The sequence below is a fragment of the Rhamphochromis longiceps genome, linkage group LG20, assembly GCF_057381845.1.
Source record: "Rhamphochromis longiceps isolate RC_006_pf linkage group LG20, R_longiceps_female_GT1.1, whole genome shotgun sequence".
Classification (NCBI taxonomy): domain Eukaryota; kingdom Metazoa; phylum Chordata; class Actinopteri; order Cichliformes; family Cichlidae; genus Rhamphochromis; species Rhamphochromis longiceps.
Window position 1 is genome coordinate 17,436,711 of NC_140576.1, and position 20,345 is coordinate 17,457,055.

Consider the following 20,345-nt stretch of genomic DNA (forward strand, 5'->3'; position numbering starts at 1 on the left):
ATGTTACACATTAGGACCTACCCTTCCCTCTACTTTTCCGTATTTTCTTTCATTCACACGCACGCGCGCACACACACACGCACGCTAAGTAGATGGAAATTAAACATGGTTAATCAGTAGAAGGGTTAAGGCAAAGCTAAAACTTGTTTTAGACCAGGAAAAGCAGAAGGACTGTGGCCTCTCACAAAGGTCCAGTGCAACTATACTATATAGACAACAGTACAAGGCCTATGCATTACTCCAGCCATGGAAAGTTGTCATGAGGCTAACAGTTTCTATGTTAATTATAGAGGAGGCGTGGAACTGCAATTTTTGAGTTAGACCATTGCTGACTTTTCCAAGCTATAAGCCTCAGAACTCAGTGATTCTGCTCTGTAACTTTATGTGGACTGTGTTTGCTGCATGTGTCCACTTTGGAATAATACAGCTGATGTCAAGCAGGGGAAGAAATTTCACTTGTGACTTGCAGCAATAGTGGCATCGTGTTACCTGAAATTCAGTGAGCTGTTAGAAAAACCCACTCTTTCAGTGTTTGTAAAGGCAGACTGAATGGATAGGTGCTTAGGTTTCTAATTCTGTAGCAAAGGGACTGAAAAGCCCTAAATTAAAAGCTGTGACCTGTTTTCCCCAGATTGTAAAACAGGTTTTTTTGGACCTGCTCTGGTGGAATCCCCCAATAAATTAGCATGTTGCCTTTAAATTATATATTATATAAATTCATATATTTGCAAACCTGTTATCTCTGGGATTATTGTCATATTTCACATTTTTTCTCTAAGAGAAAAATAAGCTCAATACTCACCTGACAAAACCACAAGAAACTGTCAACTTTTATATAATGAACTTTATTATCTGCAGGTCAATATTACAGTTCAACTCAGAAAAACAAGCAAGTCAGTCTCACCAAACTGTGATCTTTAGGAAAAGGAGAAAAAAAAAGTGTGTGATCGTATACATTCAGCAGAGGAGCACAACAGCACAGCAGAATGGTATTTGTATTGAATAAAGGAATGGTGCACATACAGTACTTGAAAGTAGATCAAGCAGTAGAAAAAAAGAAATCACAGTGAAGCGTGACGTTACACTTGGAACTATTTTCTCTGATTCCCGTTATTGTGGTCACATCCATGATTTATCTGATACACTGTATTACTGATGCAGAGTGCCTTCTGCATTGCCTTGTGCTTCAAAACCGATTCTTCGAATGCAAACAACCTTCAAATGGAAAAAAAATAATCTAAGGCTTTAGATGATTTTTACGTACCAAACAGTGGAAGTGGTGTAGTTTTAGAAATGTATTTTTCTTGTGATGAGTGACTTGCTGTTGATCTGCTGGTCCCACTCCAGATTTGAGTCCATGCAACTAAAGTTTGGCACAGAAGAAGGTGTAAAGTACAAAGGAATAATGCCCATCAAACTAGAGTCCACAGTGGGGAAAATGGTAATTAAAGAAGTATCTTCTATTTTAAAGTACCTGTTTAAAGTTGCTTTTTCTTATGATTCACAAAACAAAAAGTACACCAGTTTCATACATACACACCACTTCAAGTCTCAAAAAGTGATTTCATTCACAAAAACCTAAATATTACAAGGAACATGACAGCACACAGCCAGTCATCAGAATAATTACTTGTGTGTTTTTATCATGCTGTTTTTTTATGTAAAATGGAATATTAGTATATTTTATGGTCATTCTCTTTTGGTTAATGGGATGCAGAGAAAAACAGTGAGACTGCCCTTTGGATGCAAATGTGAGGCTTAAAGTCAGCTTCATCTCCAAGGAGACGAAGACAAATGTATGATGAAACCTATGCATAGGAAAGAAAGAAAGAAGAAAAAAAAAATAAAGGAAAACTCAGCCCAGTAGATCGTCAACTAGGCTCTTAAAACACAGGGAAAAGATGACCGAGCGTCAGCCTTAAAAATAAGATAATTTAAAGGGTAATTCTGGTTTTATTTAAATTTGCTGTGCTCCCCTGGTTATTGTAGTTCTGTGGGTTCCTCAAAGCAGCAACCTCTCAGGCTGAAAAATTAAGCGAGGGCTCAGACTTTGATTTGACTGAAAGTTGTGCCAACACAGGCAGCTGTATGCTAGCCCAGACTTCTAGTATGTACTTATCATTTGTAAACATTTGAATCCATCAAGGAAGCATGGCAGAAATGCTCAGCTGACCAATTAGCATGTATTAGCAGGAGACTAGAACCAGTTTCCTTGTTTAAAAATAAAAAAAAAAACAGAAAAAAAAGACGAGTACAATTTGATTTCCAGCCTGACATATTATCAGTGTTGTGTTTTTATTCTAGAAGCAGGTGTAAAAAAAGCTAGTAGCTGACCAGCATCCTCTGCAGCAGCCTACTCTCTCTACACTGGGATTAACAGCAAGTGAAATGGCTCTTAGAGCATCTCTGTTAGTGTCGAGACACAACAGAAACAAATAAACCACAATTATCCTTTAAGGGCTTAAATTACATCATGGACTGGGGGCTAAAGGCACAGCTCCCATTTTATTTAGAAATCTGTGGAAGAAACCTGCCACGCTATCTTGCGGTTGTCTGCTATAGCTACAACATCACCAAAGAAAATCTATTTAGTTCTCATACCCTTTAATCTGAATCTTCTTTAGTAAAATGACATCATCCCAGTGATAACAGCTGCTTGTGGACAAACTGGCTTCCACTCCATCATTCTGTACTCTCCAGCTGTAATCAGTTCCAGGCTGTGGCTAAACCGATCCCTCTGCTACAGTCTTTGATCTTGGGTTGTCTTGTTTACCCTGTGACTGTATCTTCTCTGAGTGCCACTAAGATGCCCCTGTACAAGCTATGTACTCAGGCAACAGTGGACTGTTAAACTGCTGTTTCTAATATTAGAGCTGCAGAGCTAATTCATAAATGGTTTATTTTATACCAATTTCTGTCTTTTTGCACCCCAAAGGAGGTCCAAAGTTTACAAATGGAAAACCCTCCCTCCCCCTCCCCTGGACGTACGGAGCTGACTTTTCACAGCACCAGAAAATGACTCGAGTAAAGAGCAGCGGGAAAAAGAGGGGGCAGAAACAGGATGGATGATGGCGACTATGAGGGCAGGTAAAAGAGAGAAACAGACCCGTGGCGGAGCTTGGGGTCAGTAAGGTGTATCGTCCTGCCTGTACAGGAGGTGGTGGGATTGGAACAGAGGCTTTAGCCCCTGCAAGATTCCAGCTCTGGACTCTGACTCGGGACCTGGCTGCAGCTCATTTCTCTCTGTAGTACAGCAGGTACATCTTCAGAGGCTCGGGTAGCGGCAGGCCCAGGATCCTTTCTCTCAGGACATTCACAGCGGGCTGGGGTCGGAGCAGCTCGCCCGTCTCCTTCTCTTCTTCCTCTTCCTGCTCCTCCTCTTCATCCTCCTCCTCCACCGTCTCCTCCTCCTCCACCACGACTGCCCTGCCTCCAGATCCCCTCCCCACCCTCCTGCCCCCTCTCATCTGCTGCCTCACTTCCCTCTCTACTGCCTCCTCCTCTTCCTCCGCTCCTCGTGCCCCCTGGTTGTTGTTGTTGTCCAAGGAAGCAGGACCAATCCCACTGCTGGCTACGACCTGGCGGGTGGCCAGGACGAGGGCGTTGCAGTGCCGCCGGTGGACCCTCCTGCGTTTGAAACGAGGCCCATACTTATGAAGCCCTGCCACCGCCAGGCCCCGGCCAACGCTGAACGAGGAGCCTCGGCCACGGGAGTGGCTGTCTCCTCCATCCGTGGTCACCCTGAGGGTGTGGCGGATGCAGATACGGGCCAGTTCCTGTAACGATCGCACCTCAAACTTGGCTGAAATGTTGAGAATGGCAAGTCAACATCAGGGAAATGAAAATGGCGAGAAATGAAAGAAGGACAAATGACACTCACGTAGTGGAACAGTCTTGGGTTTGCTGTTGGTGCTGTGTTTGGGCAGCACCAGAGGGGCGAAGGACACAGAGATGATCTTTTTGGTCTCCCAGCTGTTCAGTCCCGTTCGAGTGATCTTGGTCAACTGCATAAAACAGAAGGGTAGTCCTTTAATACGTTTGTGTGTATAAATGATTTTTTTTTCATCTGATTGAATTCAGTAACATGAAGAGTTCATACTATCAGTTTGTGTGCCAAAAACTGCAGCTCCTGTAATCACTACTGTAGCTCCAAAAGAGAGGGTGACATTACTACATGCAGATATTTATTTATAGAGATTATCTCTTGAATATTTCCAGTTACACTTATATTTTAAAAAGTAACATAAAATACCATGGAGACTCAGACAGACCACAAACCTTTTCCTCAAGAGGCATCACCAGGATGCCCCCCACCTTGAGCAGGTTCTTCATATAATCCTCATGCTCTTTCTGCACGCCGGCCCCGCAGTACACCCTGTCATACTGACGGCTCTCTGGAGGGATCTCCAAGCAGTTTCCCACCACAAAGGATGGCTCACAGAACTCAAATCTGAAGTGAGAGAGCAGCAATGCACAACAAGCCATGGAGGAGATTAAAAAAATGCTGCTGACAAGTCAAGAAACCTACTTGTCAAAACTGTCGCTGGTTTTAATGAAGGAGTCGAGCTTCTGGTAGGCGTACTCTATCACATCTGCGTGTAACTCTATGCCGTGATTCACTCCAAAGGGACCTGTAACAGTCAGCACAGCACAGTGTCTAATCAACCTTATGAATATTTAATTCAATTCAATTTTATTTATATATCTTTAAATCACAACAACAGGTGTCTCAAGGTGCTTTATATTGTAGGTTAAAGACCCTACAATAACATAGAGAACCCCAATAATTAGATGATCTCCTAGACTCTCTGGTGGCCTTCAAAAGTGTTCAGTTTGCAGCCAATCACAAAGCCATCCTTCCTGATTGCAGTGTACCACAGCTGGAAAAGCTTCATCATTTTCCAGCATGCACTGAAGGAGCTCAGCTTTCCTGGGAAATAGAGCTTGCTCATCCCCTTTTGTACACATCATCTGTGTTGGTGTTCAAGCTGTTGACGTGGCTGTGCTGCTACTTGTACTCCTCCACCACATCCAGATCTTGTCCCAGGATAGACACACGTACACACCTATGCCTGCATTTGTCCTTTTTCTTCTGAAGTTGACCACCGGTTCTTTGATCTTACTCACATTCAGAAGCAGACCAGTCCACAAAATCACTATCAGTAAAACATCCAACCACTAAAGGAATATCAGAGTATCTTCAGTGTTAACATCTTCAGTGTACTGGATTCATTTTGTCCTTTTGAAGTGAAGTGAAAGAAGTGAAATTTTTATTTCGGTCAACAACAACAACATAGATTATCATTTTACATAAAAGTACTCAATCATACAGTAACCGAAAAAGAAATAGGCTGAAGCCTTGCGGCTTATAATTATCCTATCCTTTACCCCATAGGAATAATCAAATCCTTAACCAAGAAAATAAATAGCATTGATAAATAAGTTATATAACAGTTTGAAAAGAAATCAATGATAAATCAAGAAATTAAATCAACACAAAGTTTTTCATCAAACCAAATTTCCGTAGCCTTTTTGTTCCTTCTCCCTTTCTTCTATTTTAACACTCACTCTCCAACCGTTCAGTGGTTGCTCCTGCCTGAGCCTGGTTCTGCCAAAGGTGTCTTTGTATTACAGTTTTTGCTCGTTGCTTGAACACTATAAACCCATGCTTAGACTAAAGTAACACAACTTGAAGCTTTTGTTACCATACCTCAAACACATGTACCCATACCTTAAACAAAAGTGCTGCTTTGCACTCTGGTTGCAATTATGCAACACACTTACTCCTTTATGCAACACACATGGTCCTGCATACTACACTCTATTTCATACATAAGACACTTCATTCAAAAATGAAATTTCAGGGTGCCATTTGGAAAACACATGTATCCAAAATACAAAACACATCGGGTAATTGCAACCACTCAAATATACACCTGAAGGCACTTACTTGCAAAACTGAACACCAATTAGCCAACCACAAAAAGCCCTCAGTTTAGCCATTTCAAGAACTTTGCAAGCATGGATGGAGGGAGAGCAAGAGGAAGAGGAGGAGGAGGTCAAAGAGGCCATGCACGGACCCATATTTCTGATGATATAAGAGCAACTTTGGTGGACCATGTCATCAACCACGGCCTGACTATGAGGGAAGCTGGGCAGAGAGTCCACCCACATCTAAGCCGCTTCACAGTGGCATCTGTAATACGAACATTCCGACTAGAAAACAGGTATGTCTTCACCTCCATACCTTCTGCTCTACTCAGATGGTTTCATAGCACTGTTCTACAATATATCACATTACCATATCAAGTGTACGGGGTGCTAATGCTCCTTTTGCAGCCAAAGTGGCTGATTCCTTATATTGAAGTAGTGTTGTACAGTGGATGACACAGTACATACAGTAAAGTACTGTAAGAAAAATAAGCAAACCGATGACAATATGTGGTTGTATTTCTCCAGAATGACTCGAAGACCTTCTGGGGGAGGACGGCAACGCCTGTTCACACAACAGCAGGAACTTGCTGTTGTGGACCTAGTGAGGGCAGACAATGCCATCCGTCTCCACCAGCTACGACGGAAAATACTTGCAGACAGGTGAGTGTTCAGCAACATAGACCATGTGAGCATCACCACCATCAGACGCATCTTGGGTAAACACAGCATCACCATGAAGCAGCTCTACAGAGTCCCATTCGAGAGGAACAGTGACAGGGTCAAAGGACTTCGAGCTGAATATGTACGGGTACGTGTAACTGTCCCTTACATTTACAATAGAGTATTGGTGAAGTCCAGTAGCAGCTGAATATGTACCATATCAGTACCACATGGATCTATTCTGAGAGCTACACAGGTACCTGTGTGATGGGGTGAGGGTGCTGTATGTGTAGCACTGTAGTACAGTGATATGTTCCCCTTTTTTCCAGAGAATCTTGGCCATGGATGGAGCTGCACAGCCTCATGAATACATTTTCATTGATGAAGCTGGATTCGACCTGAGCAAAACAAGACGACGGGGTCGTAATGTAATTGGCCAAAGGGCAATTGTGCACGTCCCAGGGCAGCGCGGGGGAAACATCACATTATGTGCCGCCATATGCCTTCGAGGGCTTCTGCACCATCATGCAATACTAGGTCCATACAATAGCCAACACATACTCACATTTCTAGATGCTCTCCATGATATAGTTGTACAGAACAGACCAGATCAGCCCAGGTTTGTGGTGATATGGGATAATGTCAGTTTCCATCGGGCTGCTCTGGTCCAGGCCTGGTTCTCCAACCACAATCAATTTGAAGTGGTATACTTGCCCCCTTACTCAACATTTTTGAACCCTATAGAGGAATTTTTTTCGGCTTGGAGATGGCGAGTATATGACCGCCAACCACATGCCCGCATGCCTCTTCTGCAGGCAATGGAACAGGCCTGCGGCGACATTCAGGTGACAGCAATCCATGGATGGTTTCGACATGCAAGAGGATATTTTCCCCGGTGCCTAGCGGGAGAGGACGTTGCTTGCGATGTTGATGAGGTCCTGTGGCCAGACCCCAACAGACGGCGGGATCCATGAGCCCACTTATGCACAATTGTCATGGTTTTTTGTGTTTACAGTATAGTGTTTTTTCTATTGCAGTATTATTGTGTTGTTGTTGTTGTTTTTTTTGCTTTATCTGAATTCATGGTACTGCAATGTACAATATTGAGTAGGTCTATTTGCGTTTTTGGTTGTTTGAAAATGTGTGTCCTGTAAATGTGCCTTCTGAATAAACAATGGAAATCAAGGACTGCAGTGTTTTATATAAAGAAGACTAGTGTGTTCCCCCTGATCTGTCAGTGTTTGCATATGATGCAAGTATGTGTCATTTTGTCATTTTGAGTTACATTTTGACAAAGGAATGTTAGGTTTTGACAGCAGAGTTTAGGTTTTGGGAGTAGAGTTTCAATTTGGCACAGATGTGAATGGTATATTTCCCAGTGTTGTGTCATGTGTACTTGTGTGTACAGTTTTGGCACAGAGAGCGGAGTTTTGCAAAATGTGTTCAAGCAGTGGGCAAAAACTGTAAAAATGTTGTAGGGTCTTTATCTTATAATATGAAAAGCCTTGAAACAACCATTGTTATTATTAACTGTTTTTGTGAACATGCAGATATTTTAGACAACTAAGAAAACACCATTATCCATCTCTACTGTGAATAAAGAATTTCACAGACAGCACAGGAAAATGATGCTTCTTTTTACATCAAAAATATTGCTGAGTAAAGTAATCCAGTGACAGCTGTCATTGTTTGGGTACGCTAAAAGCATTAACTGCTAATAGCTAATTTGGTGTCCTTTAAATAATAACCAAAGAATATATGCTGAAAAAGTAAGGAGCTGCATACCCAGAATGAGGCCGACCATGGTGCTGAGGTAGCCCGTCCCACTGCCAAGGTTGAGAAAGGAGAGTCCAGGGTGGAGATCCAAAGCCTCCATCACTTCCGAGTAAATACACGGAGCAGATAGGTGGATGTTTCCGTGCCGCCATGCCAGATCCTAAATGCAACAACAGCATATAGTACATTTACCAGCTTAGACCCCTGTGGGCTGATTCCACACACTTTCACTGTGCTGACCTTATATGCGTTATCCCGGTATTCATCCAGGTAATAGTCTGCACGGTCGATAGCTCGGAAAGCTCGCTCCACCAGGTCTGAGCGGATGTAGTAAGCCTCCTTAAGGTTGTCAATCAAGTCATCGTTGTCCTCACCGGCACTCACAGCTCCACCCATCCTGACTGAAGACCAGATGACAAAAGCATAAGGCACGGTTTCACTTTGAGACACAGTTCCAGTAGCTGTTCATGCTGTTGTTGTTTGTTTGTTTTTTAAGTCTTTCAGTGTTTTTTAAGTTCATTCATTAAAGGAGGACTTCTAGGTTGGTGCCCTCTCACACCAGAAGTTTGCACACTTTAAAGGTTTCCAAATGACACTGTCTTTGTTCTTTTAGTGTCAATTTCACAACCCTGTGGGGAAAAAAAATCTGAAACAAATAAAAGGCATTAGGACAGGATTCTACAGTGAAAGGATAGGCTGTTTTCCTTAAAACATTAAATATCTTAGAGTTTTGTTCTGGTTTGTGTGCAAAACAAACAGTGTCAAAAACAACAAGAAATAAGAAAATATGCCAGTGGGTTCCAAAACTAATCTGTAACAGACACATAAAGTTAAACAGGTTAGCAGGCTATCTTAAACTAAAAAAACTGAAGTTAAACTGAAGCTGAACAACATATCTGATTAAATTATTAAGCAAATTAAGTACTGCTCCTTGCCCTGCACATTTCAACAGTATTCTGGCAGCTTTAAACTTACTTTCAGAACCATTTACTTTCATTTACATGTAGACAAACGCCATCAAGCTTTGGCTCAACAAAGAGGCAGAATACATTGTATTATATTTGATCTTTTTTTCATTTTCTTAACCTCAAATGGATGAAGTGAATAGAAGGTGATTATCAACCTGTATGGCTGAAAGTGAGCAAACACAGAAGTGCCAAAATGTCCAGGTCTTCTAATGTCCTCTTAAGGTTAACTTTAAAAGTCAATCAATATCCACAGACTCACATGTCTATGTTTTTTCTTAAGGATTGTTACACTGGCAGCCATGGCCTCTAGCGGTCTACTAAGACTCACCTCTGTTGATTCAGGCCACTGAACTGGACCTTTTCATCTTGCTACTGCTGTTTCCTTTTGGAGCATTTTTAATGGAATTATATTACAAATAATATGACTTGTTGTAAGGAGCAGAGTGGAATTCTACCAAATTACTAGTCTTCTCAGCACTAATTAGCACGTGAACAGTACCCTTACAGCCATCAATTGCTGTTGTGATTTGGTGCTATATAAATTTTTAAAAAGAACTGAAGCATTGCAGCAGAGTAGTATTCAAATTTTTCCTTTGTTCTCACTTCAACAGGATGCATCTGGATCAACTCCTGGATAAATTTAATGGCACACAGTATCTTATTGATATCTTATTCCGGTGTTTATTTTTTTTTCTAATTTTTCTGTGTAACTTTTATACTGTCCACTGCTGTAACAAAACAAATTTCCCACACGTGGGACTAATAAAGGTTATCTTATCTTATCTTAGTAGTGAACGCTTCCCAGGGAGACTTTCAGCACCAATTACATGATCAAACTGCAGTAAGAGGGTTAGGTGTGGCTTTTAGCAGCAGAATGTGACTAGGATGTGACCAACTCTGTTAAAAACACCATAGGGCAGTGCCAAAGGACAGAGATCACTGCAGGGTGCACTGTCTGCGAAATGTTGGACACCCTCGTTAGGCTATAAAAGAAGAAAGGGCTGAGTGCATTTAAATAACAGAGGATGTACTGTCTTCGTTTAAAAAAAGTGTCAGGTGGTGAAGCCCTAAAGGAACATGAATTCTTGGGAGGAGAAGAACAAGGTTTTTGCCTCGTTATGTTTTTTATTTTATTTTATCTTTTGGCATACAATGGGAATCTATGCCCCCGTGAGTATGATCACCCGCCTTTTTCTTCTTCTTTTTTGATTTACTTTGTTTTGTTTTGGGCTGTGGACACAAATGGCCACAGCAGGGCGCTGCCGGTCATTTTCGTAATTTAGTATCTAAGTGGTTTAGTAGGCTAGTAGGGTACACGCTTCATGCCAAACAGTGCCAACTGAACTTGGCTATTTATTTCCTGATTTAGTGATCAGCTAACACGCCCTTTCCTTTCTAAAAACGCTTTTCACGTCGAGTCTAAAGTCCGGCTCCGGCCGGGACTTCCAACTCCAGCATACCCGTCTGCACGCTGCTGTGCTGCGGTGCCATTTGCGCCACTCAGGTGATCGAGTTTCGAAATAAATAAATAAATAAATGGAGCTCGGTTGAGCCAATAATCACCCAGCCTAAAGGATAACAACAGCACAATGCATTCGTAACAAACCTCCATGGAACGACAAGGTCAACACAAGCAGAAACACAACTGCATTCTTATCGTCGGTGGAAGATCAGGAAAATCGAGAGGAGCCCAGCGAGCTGCTGCTGGTCTGCAGCCACACAGCGCGCCTCCACACACAACACGGCCCAGCTGAAGCGTGTACCTCTTATTAACGCCGCCTGATATTCTCTGTCTCTGCGCTTTTCCTTGTGCTCAGCCTTTTGTTGGTGGGGGATCCAGTCAGAAACACATCACTGCTGGATGTAAACATTCGGCCAGCTGACGCTCTGACGTCAGACGTAACACACGCAGAGTAACGGCCAGAGGGGGATGGCCTACTTTCAGCAGTGTGGGCTGTGGAAGTGGAACAGGCCAGACGCGGGTGGAAACCGACGGAGAGCGCAAATGTGAACGGCAGCGAGAGGAAAACAGCTTCATCCAACTGAGTCTCGATGCTGCTCAGTGTTTGTTTGTGTGTTTGTTTGTTTTCCCGCCCACCTAAGCATGTCTTCGCTCTGATTGGCCTGTCACCGTCTTACTAATTATTACTGAATTACAGTCGCTTTGGTAGTTGCTGTGTTCCAACATCTGTAGGTCAGTAGGTTAAAAGTCAAGTCAGTACCTTACTTGGATGCAGTACTAATGGACCTTCTCCATACATTTAATGACAGTTATTTGAACCAAAACTTTCATATTTGGATTTATCACCCCACAAGACTTGTTATCACTGCTTTTCAGTCCAGCTAATGTGTGGTTTGGCATTTCTCAGCCTTCTCTTCCCACCCATTTCCCTTCCTTCAATGACTGGTACATGGATTAACTGAAAGGCCAGATTCATCTCTCAGGTCCTGTGTGAGGTCTTTGCTTTCCCCATCTCTTTAGGACATGACTTTCAGAAAATGGTTATCTAGTGTAGGTACTAGGTAGGTTGTTTTTTTTTTTTAGACCTCGTGCTTCTTTTGTCCTCCGCTTGTCCAGTATCATTTTGTTATGGACACATATCATGTTTTGTGTTAATAGGTCTTTGGGGACCACCTTGTTGGTGGAGAAATACTATTTTACCTTTTTAAAGCTGTTATCTTTGAAAAGATGTGGGAACAAATTAAGCTGCTAGTAACACAAGGCCTAAAGATACAATTTATAATCAATTCTTTGCTAAATTGTCTGTACACGTAGCTACAATGCTGGTCTATCCCTTGAATAAGGTGCCTTTTTTTATGCTTGAACATTCATAAGTCAGCGTTACCCCCTCCTCCCCCCCGAAAATGTTCAGGTACTAGGACTGTATTGAAATGAGCAAATGTTCAAAGAAAAACTTCAAAGAAAGATCTTCAGAAACCTCAGAGATCCACTTTAAAAATTACTTTACTTTTTACTAAAGAAAACCTGGCTCCTTAGAAACTCGTTCTCTCAGTATGTGATAATAAATGCAAATTAGTTTTTTTTTGTATTTGTATCCAGGTGTCAAGGTTCACAGCTCACTGAGTGAATGGGACTCTTTCAAAGACACACAATTTTTAAATTTATTTATTTTTTATAGAGAAACACTAACATGAATGCACAAATGTGCTCTTTCATTATCTTATTGTCAACTTTTTTGTTGGATTCCAGAAAGAAGAATAAAGACTGGTGATGGATCTGCAGTTGTTTGTTGTGAATTTATTATTCTTTAACATAACTGAAGTCATAACAGAATTCTTTAACATACTCCATATACTGCATTAGCCCAGCTGGAATTTACCTTTCAATCTCTGTTGTAATAAATAAATAAACTTCTTCTCAACCCCCTCAAATAAAAGCTAAGAGTATGCACTTTAAGCTCATATTCACCACATACCTGTAACTTGTTCTTGTAAACAGCTAAAATTAAAAAAAGAAAGCACCTCTAAAAATATGGTGTCAAAATCACGGAGTATTATAATAATGAGTACTAATTGGCTAAACCAGAACACCAACAGCATTCTTCTTTTCACTAAACCGCATCAACAGTTACGGTAACTCGCTGCATTTTATGACAACAGTATATTACTGTGGTCTCATTCACTTATGCATTTTGAACTTTATCTATACTTCTGAGAATTCCAGGAATGATTAATTCCTGGAATTCACAGAAGTATAGATAAAGTTCAAAACATATCTCATACAACAAAGGTTCAGAAAATGATCCACTAGATGGCAGTGCTGCTCAAAATATAAATAGAGCGATGAAAACATAAATAATCTAGCTACATCTGAAATGAATCTAGCGAATTCAGATCCCTAATTTTGTTTAATATGTAGAAAGACAGTGTGTCGTATATTACTAACTGGCTAAAAGCTGAAGGCTTTGCATTCCATTCTTTTTGTGAAATGTCTAGAAATCACACGCAAGCCAGCAGTCTGTAAGAAAAGTGCTCTGTCAAAAAGGTAGTATGAGGTCTTATATGATGGAGCCTCATTATATAAGATTTTGTATGTGAGGAGCAGGTCTTTAAATTCAGTTCTGGATTTAACAGGAGGTCAATGAAGAAAAGACAATATAGGAGACATATGCTCTCTCCTACTAGTCAGTACTCTTATGCAGTATTCTGGATCTGCAGGTAGTTTCTAGAGCCTCCTGATAATAATGAATTTAGAAGTAATAAATACATGAACTAGCTTTTCAGTATCACTCTTGAGAGCCTCTAGATCCTTTAAAGATGCCGTAGAAGCACTCGGTTCTGTCCCTCTCTTCTGACCTCCCGGGTAAATATTGGTGACAAGTTGAACTGAAATTTCGGATTCATCACTTATACCACATGCTGTAATGGATTTTCAGTCCAGTTCTTGTGTAAATTAGCATACCTCAGCAGGCACGTGCAGAGGGGGGGGCTAGAGGGGCTTGAGCACCCGCCCCTTTCATGATGGGTGCCCAAAGTGCCCTTTTGTTGAGGCAACTTTAAAAAAAAAAAAAAATTATTTATTTTTTAATGTGTGTGTGCGTGCGGAGTCCTGTCTGTGCCCCTCAACAATAATATTTAACTATTAATCACAGTTTTGCTAAATAAAAGGATCTGGCTTGCATCAGTCACATGATCACATTTAACCAATGATCGCCCTTGACGGCAAAACGCGCTGGTTACGAGGCGGGAACGAGCTCACAAAGAGCACGCGCATTTTTAGCGGTCCGGAGCTGTAGGAGAAACACAAGTTAACTCAGAGACACAGACTGATGCGACACAACCAGTAAGTAGGTGTACAGCGCACACTGTAGTGTGTAGCACCCAGGAGTATCAGCTTATTACGTACACGTTGGTAAGCTGTCTTGTTGCAGCTGACGAACTGAAACAAATGACCGAGCTGTGTGTGCAACAGCGCGACAAACATTACCTGTCCTTTTATTAACTGCACAAGTAGTGCTGGTCACAGCTGCTGGCTACCTGGCTGTCATTTCAATTCAATTCAATTCAATTTTATTTATATAGCGCCAAATCACAACAAAAGTCGCCTCAAGGCGCTTCACTGGTACAGAGAAAAACCCAACAATCATATGACCCCCTATGAGCAAGCACTTTGGCGACAGTGGGAAGGAAAAACTCCCTTTTAACAGGCAGAAACCTCCGGCAGAACCAGGCTCAGGGAAGGGCGGGGCCATCTGCTGTAATTGGTTGGGGTGAGAGAAGGAAGACAGGATAAAGACATGCTGTGGAAGAGAGACAGAGATTAATAACAGATATGATTCAATGCAGAGAGGTTTGTTAACACATAGTGAGTGAGAAAGGTGACTGGAAAGGAAAAACTCAATGCATCATGGGAATCCCCCGGCAGCCTACGTCTATTGCAGCATAACTAAGGGAGGATTCAGGGTCACCTGCTCCAGCCCTAACTATATGCTTTAGCATATAGTTGTCATGGGTCTGTAGCTCTGTCACCGTTTCAGGGAACATATTTAGTTTTAAAGTAAGTTTCCGGGCTTTTCCTGCCTTTCTGGAGGGATTATATTTCACTAAAAACGATCTAATATGCATGTCCACATAATTATGCATTATTATAATTATAATATATTAAAAAACACACGCTGTATTTTAAAGAACATACATTAAGAAGCAGATTATATTAGATTTATATTTTAAATAAGACAAAATTTGGATTTTACAGCAGTAAAATGATTGTATCTCTACAGTTTAAAAATGTAATAAGCTTTGCCCCTGCACAGAGTGGATAGTGAAACAAATGGAATCATCATAATTACATTATTTCATATTTATTACTTCCCCCTCCTCTTTGCTTTATTATTGTAGCTCTAGTAATAAATAATAATGTAAGGATTCTGGATCAGCACCGTGATGCCCATAGTATATACAGTATTCTGAAGAAGGTCTAAAATGTCACTGTGTGTGTGTGCATGTGTGTGTTTTATTTAGATGGATTTTTTTTTAATTATTACTCATGACATAACATTGTCCAGACATGGCTGGTAAGGACATGAGGAGGAAACAGCAGGAGCTGTGTGAGGCTACTAAAGGCAGGGCTATAACATTTTTCTGTGATCATTTTATTATAGATTAAGTGCAAGAGTTGTTAGGTGTGGATAATTAGATTATAGTTTATTGCAATAGCAAGTTGTGCCTTGTTCTCACATAGCAAGTGGAGAGTGATATATGAAATGATGGAAGGAAGGAAGAAGAGAAGCAAAGAGTGATTCACAGGCAGAGCCTAAATTATTTCTCACAGTTTTTGTTGCCTTATGGTTCCAAGCGCTGTCACCAATCTTTGCATTTTGTTATTATCTCATGACATTTAATCAGCTACCATCTCTCCTGTGGGCTTTTTAATGTCTACAGTCTCAGATCAGCACAGCCCTGCCCTTCCCATATTAGATTTTTGATGAATGTGTGTTGTTGTTATTCAGCCTGGTTCAATGTGCCCCTTTTTAACTTTGAGCACCCGCCCCTTTAAACCTCTCTGCACGGCCCTGTACCTCAGCCTTTCCTCCCCATTTTCCTTCCTTAAGAATGACAGTCACCCTTCCACTTAAAGCATTACTGATGATGCTGTAGATGGATCAACTGAAGGGCCAGAGGCATCACTGCAGACCTGTGTCAGGTCTTTGCTGGATTTTCTTCTTAAGGACATGACATGATCTGCTGTACACAGCTTTTTAGTCCTGCTTCTTCATCATTTGCCCTCTATTTTTCCAATTCCATCAGTGTTTCCCAAGGACACACTGCTCACTATGCCAAGTTTTCAGTTAATAGTTCTCTGGGAATCGCCTTGTTGGTGCAGAAATACAATTGTATGCCCATCAAACTCTTATTTTTGTCATTTTTCATAGACTCATCTGAAGAAATGGGATCAAATTAGGTCCTTTGTGACAGCCTGCTAGTAACAAACTGCCCTATTTATGCTTGATTCATAGGTCAGTGTTGAACAGAGATAGGCAGTAAGTATTGCAAAATCGGTAATTAGATTACCGTTACTTTCCCGTAGGAACACTGCGTTACAAAAACCGTGATTTTTTGCGCGAATGTCTCATGACAGTGACGTAAGCAAGTGCGCCGTTGGTGACAACAGCTGTGTGCAGGTCAACAGTGGATCATATATCGATTGTAAGAGAGTATGAGCATGCAGCGTCTAAAGCGTGGAAGTACTGACCTTACTTTGAGTTTGATTCCATAAAAAGTGACAAAAACATTAGCGTCCGTTGTGCGTGGGAAGAAAACTTTTTACAGCGAAAAAAAACCCCTAAACTTCCAAGCAAGCACCGAGTGCGCAACGACGTAATGGGAAATTCACAGAGAAACACTGTGGCAAGCCATTAGAGCCAAAATTTGCCACTTTCCTAACCCGTTTGGTTAAGAAATGGCGTAAAAAAACGCCGTTTAATTATTCAAAACGCCGAAAAAAAACGGCGTTCTGTTCCGACAAACGCCGCTTTTTCCGCCACTCGGATGGCGCCCTGAACGCACCATCCGAGTGACGTAAAAAGCGGCGTTCAAAGACAGACGGAAACGCCGTTTTTTACGCTACTCGGCACAAAACGCCGTTTTTATGCATCTTTGAACGGCGTTTTTTACGGCGTTCTCTGCCAGCTGTAACGGCGTTTAAAACGGCGTTTTGTTGAAATTATGCAGGGCACGCCCCATGGTTCCCTCATCCAATTACTTTCAACTCATTTCACCCAATCAAAGAAGAGGAAGTGCAGACCACACTAATGCATCACCGATTCACCTTGCTGCTAAGTGATTGCCTATTCAGTACCAGTGCTTGTCACAGTATTCACTTGTATTATAATCCCACTATGCATTTTGATGTGTTTAAGGCATGATCGAGCAAACAAACGACAGAATACTTTTTCTGGAACCTTAACTGTGTTACCTGTTATGGCAGCTAACAGGTAATGAGCTGAGCTTCTTTCTTATTTTCCTCTTTACTTCCCTTAACCTTAAACTTATGTCTTAGCAATCAGATCCTGCCATCTTGCATTACCGCTTCGTGCTAGTTATGTTGACTTTTCTCTTCTTTTTACTCCACTTTTTTCACCCGTGTTTGGACACTCGGGGCATGGCTCCTTTGTTTACATTAGGGATCAGCCTATGGTAAACCTCCGCCTACCCCCCAGTCCTGCTTTACAGGTTAAAATAGAGCAACAGGACCGCTGAGTCTTTGACTTTATTTATTTTCTGCTGTGTTTTACTTGCATCTATTTGAAAGAGTGAGTGTAAACACAAAAAATTTTTATTTTATGTGCTGGAATGTGCAGAAAATAGGTTTAAATGTTAAACTAATTTATTCAAGTCAGAGAATGTTGCATATAATTAAATTTTTGCTTGATGCATAAAGTTAAAAGATTAAAACAAGTTAAAAAAAAAAGAGACTTTTCCATTTGATTACATTTTGTATGATGGATTATGCAGAAAAAGTAGAATTGGGCTGAAAGATCTATCGCTTTATCACCTCTTCAGGTTGTAAATCGTGGTTTTAAAAAGTAACTAAGTAACTAATTACTTTTGAAAATAAGTAATCAGTAAAGTAACGGGATTACCTTTTTGGGGAAGTAATCAGTAATTAGTTACTGATTACTTTTTTCAAGTAACTTGACCAACACTGGTGTTGAAGGGGCTGAACAAACAAAAGCAGTCCTTTGAAAATTGTCAACGGAATATATTTAAAATGGGTGGATAAAGCAGAAAAACAAAAGGCCTGAAGAGCTACTTCTTAAAAAAAATACAAGAAGATCTGGCTCCTTGGAAGCAAAATAAGAAGAAATGCAGACACTTTTGCTCAAGCATTTCTTTAGTTTGGAAAATAAATCATAATGACTTTGAATTTTCCAGAAATTTAAATAAACTTTACTCAACACTGGCAAAAAGTTTTCAGCTGTGGGCAATCAACTTTGGTTTCTGAAGGGACGAATGATTAAACTGTTGTAACTTTACTCTAAAACCAAATCTTAATCATCAGTCAACCATGTGATGCTGTTAGGACCAGTCAAAAGATCCACACACTGGAGAGATGTGTTTAAGATTTTTCTTTTATCATAACAGAAAGAAGAAAACACACATGTATTTACTTTGTGGGGACCCTCAAAGACAATATGGATTAACCATTCTAATCTGAACCCGATTCCTCAGGCAGGGATCAACAAATGTCCCTCACAAGGTGTAAAATTCCCCACATAGACAGATATACAAGATCACACACACACACACACACACACACACACACACACACACACACACACACACACACACACACACACACACATGCACAAAATGATATAACAAAGTCACACTTGTCTATGAGTCTTTATTTGTGTTTTTCATAGAGAACATTTAAAATGGTTCATACTCCCACAATAACTGACATCACTTCTCTGCTTTATAACACTGACACAGGAACAGGGGAACGTACACAAGTACACAAACAATCAGTCACAAAATTGGCCCATCTACAGTGTTTTACTTCCCAAACAAAAACAAATTAGGCAAAAAACCCAAACAAACAAACAGGAGACCCCAAGGACACACAGCCAAGGCCTGTCCCACTTTAAAAAACGTTGCTGTAGCAAAGGAACGACCACATCTACAAAAGTAACAAAAACCACCGTACAATCTATCGTTGTGGAAGTGCTTGTAATTTTGGAAGTTTTGTACTTTAAAAGGATATCAGTATCAATACCTAGAAAATCACCAGTAAAAATAGCTCATCTGTGTAAAAATGTGCTAGCAGGACAACCCTTGGCTGTGGATTTTTTTTTCTCTTTGTCACAACCTATTTTCTTTTTTTTTTTTCCTTTTTTTAAAACCATTTTCAACTCGTCTTCGATACAACAACAATAACACTGTTTCTTCTTAATACAAATATGTACAGACACTTCCACTTGTTTCAAAATAATGCCCTGCACACTAATGCATTATCTAGGGATGGATAGGATGATGATGATGATAATGATGATGATGTTCTTCAGATTCCTTCACAGAAACTGTCCATGCAGTTTTGGTACCTGAATCGACAGAATGGGATCACAGTTTCCTTAGGCTCGTTGTTTCGTGCCATCTCTGTCACAGAACGGCCTCTGCCTGGATGTGAAAACGCATATATTCGACATGATCGGCCCCAGCCCCTCCCCAAAGCTAACCCCGCCCCTGAACGTAAAACATCTAGATTCAGACCAAATGTTTTCAGCAGTATTTGAACCAGGTGTAAACATACCCTATCTCAAAATGAGTTCAGCGAGAAAGGCACACATGATAAGACCACACAGCTTGCGACTACAACAGGGAGGATGTTGGGGGTCTTTTGGTTATGCTCAGCTTGATATTTCTTTCTTATTCTCAGTGTAGAGTGTGCGCGCGTGGGCATCAACCTGCTCTCGCCAGGTGACGATGCGCTCCCCTCCCCCGACCCCTCTGAAACAAGATTCTGGTTCCCCCGAATGTTTCATCAGGTTCAATTCAATTTTCGTCCCAGGTGCTTCGGGGGAAACTGAGCCCTGACCACTTTTGTTGTTCCTTTGCAATTTAGAATAATAAATCTGCTCACTCCATGACTCGGTACTTTTATGTAAATAAGAAAACATACAGTGTGTGGGCGCAGAACCAACCGTGGGCTGCATTTGCTTTCTCAGCTGACATTTTTTCTCTTTTTTTTGAAATGCTATGCTTTCATGGCCTCAGTGTTATTCATTTACATACCTCAGTAGACAGTTTCATCAAGCAGTTTAAAAGGGGTCATGCCTTATCAAATAAGTTGGGAGAATATTCAGTCTTAACACTCTCGGGTAGTATTCTCGTGCATTTCAAGAGAGGGAATACGCTACTTTGTTAACCAAATGCATTCAAACTATTTTTCCTGGAGAGAGGTTACACAAAATATGAGGAATGGGGGGTGTGTGTGTGGGGGTGGGGGGTGGGGGGTCATGGTGTGGGGGCTTTGGCGGGGGGTGT

At 41.1% G+C, this 20,345-nt stretch overlaps 1 protein-coding gene across 3 annotated transcripts; it reads right to left on the reverse strand.

Moving 5' to 3' along the window:
* Window positions 1–829: 829 nt before the first annotated feature.
* Window positions 830–16,782, reverse strand: pcmtd2b (protein-L-isoaspartate (D-aspartate) O-methyltransferase domain containing 2b). 3 transcript variants are annotated; one of them, XM_085394040.1, is made up of 7 exons: window positions 16,552–16,782; window positions 8,611–8,771; window positions 8,380–8,530; window positions 4,529–4,631; window positions 4,279–4,450; window positions 3,881–4,004; window positions 830–3,802 (listed from the first exon to the last, which is right to left on the reverse strand). In XM_085394040.1, the coding sequence occupies exons 2-7, from the start codon at window positions 8,764–8,766 to the stop codon at window positions 3,234–3,236; spliced, it is 1,275 nt and encodes a 424-aa protein (XP_085250166.1). In that variant the 5' UTR covers window positions 8,767–8,771; window positions 16,552–16,782; the 3' UTR covers window positions 830–3,233. The 3 variants fall into 3 exon arrangements, with proteins under 3 accessions (XP_085250166.1, XP_085250164.1, XP_085250165.1); XM_085394038.1 differs by lacking the exon at window positions 16,552–16,782 and adding an exon at window positions 11,102–11,253; XM_085394039.1 differs by lacking the exon at window positions 16,552–16,782 and adding an exon at window positions 10,945–11,095.
* Between the last annotated feature and the right edge of the window lie 3,563 nt (window positions 16,783–20,345).

Bases quoted from the DNA above. Each gene is read 5' to 3' on its own strand.
- pcmtd2b (XM_085394040.1), bottom strand. From the start codon at position 8,766: ATGGGTGGAGCTGTGAGTGCCGGTGAGGACAACGATGACTTGATTGAC. The intron at 4,005-4,278 runs GTTTGTGGTCTG...TGTTTTATGCAG, and splicing joins TGATGCCTCTTGAGGAAAAG to TTGACCAAGATCACTCGAAC. The intron at 3,803-3,880 runs GTGAGTGTCATT...TCAACATTTCAG, and splicing joins ACCCAAGACTGTTCCACTAC to CCAAGTTTGAGGTGCGATCG.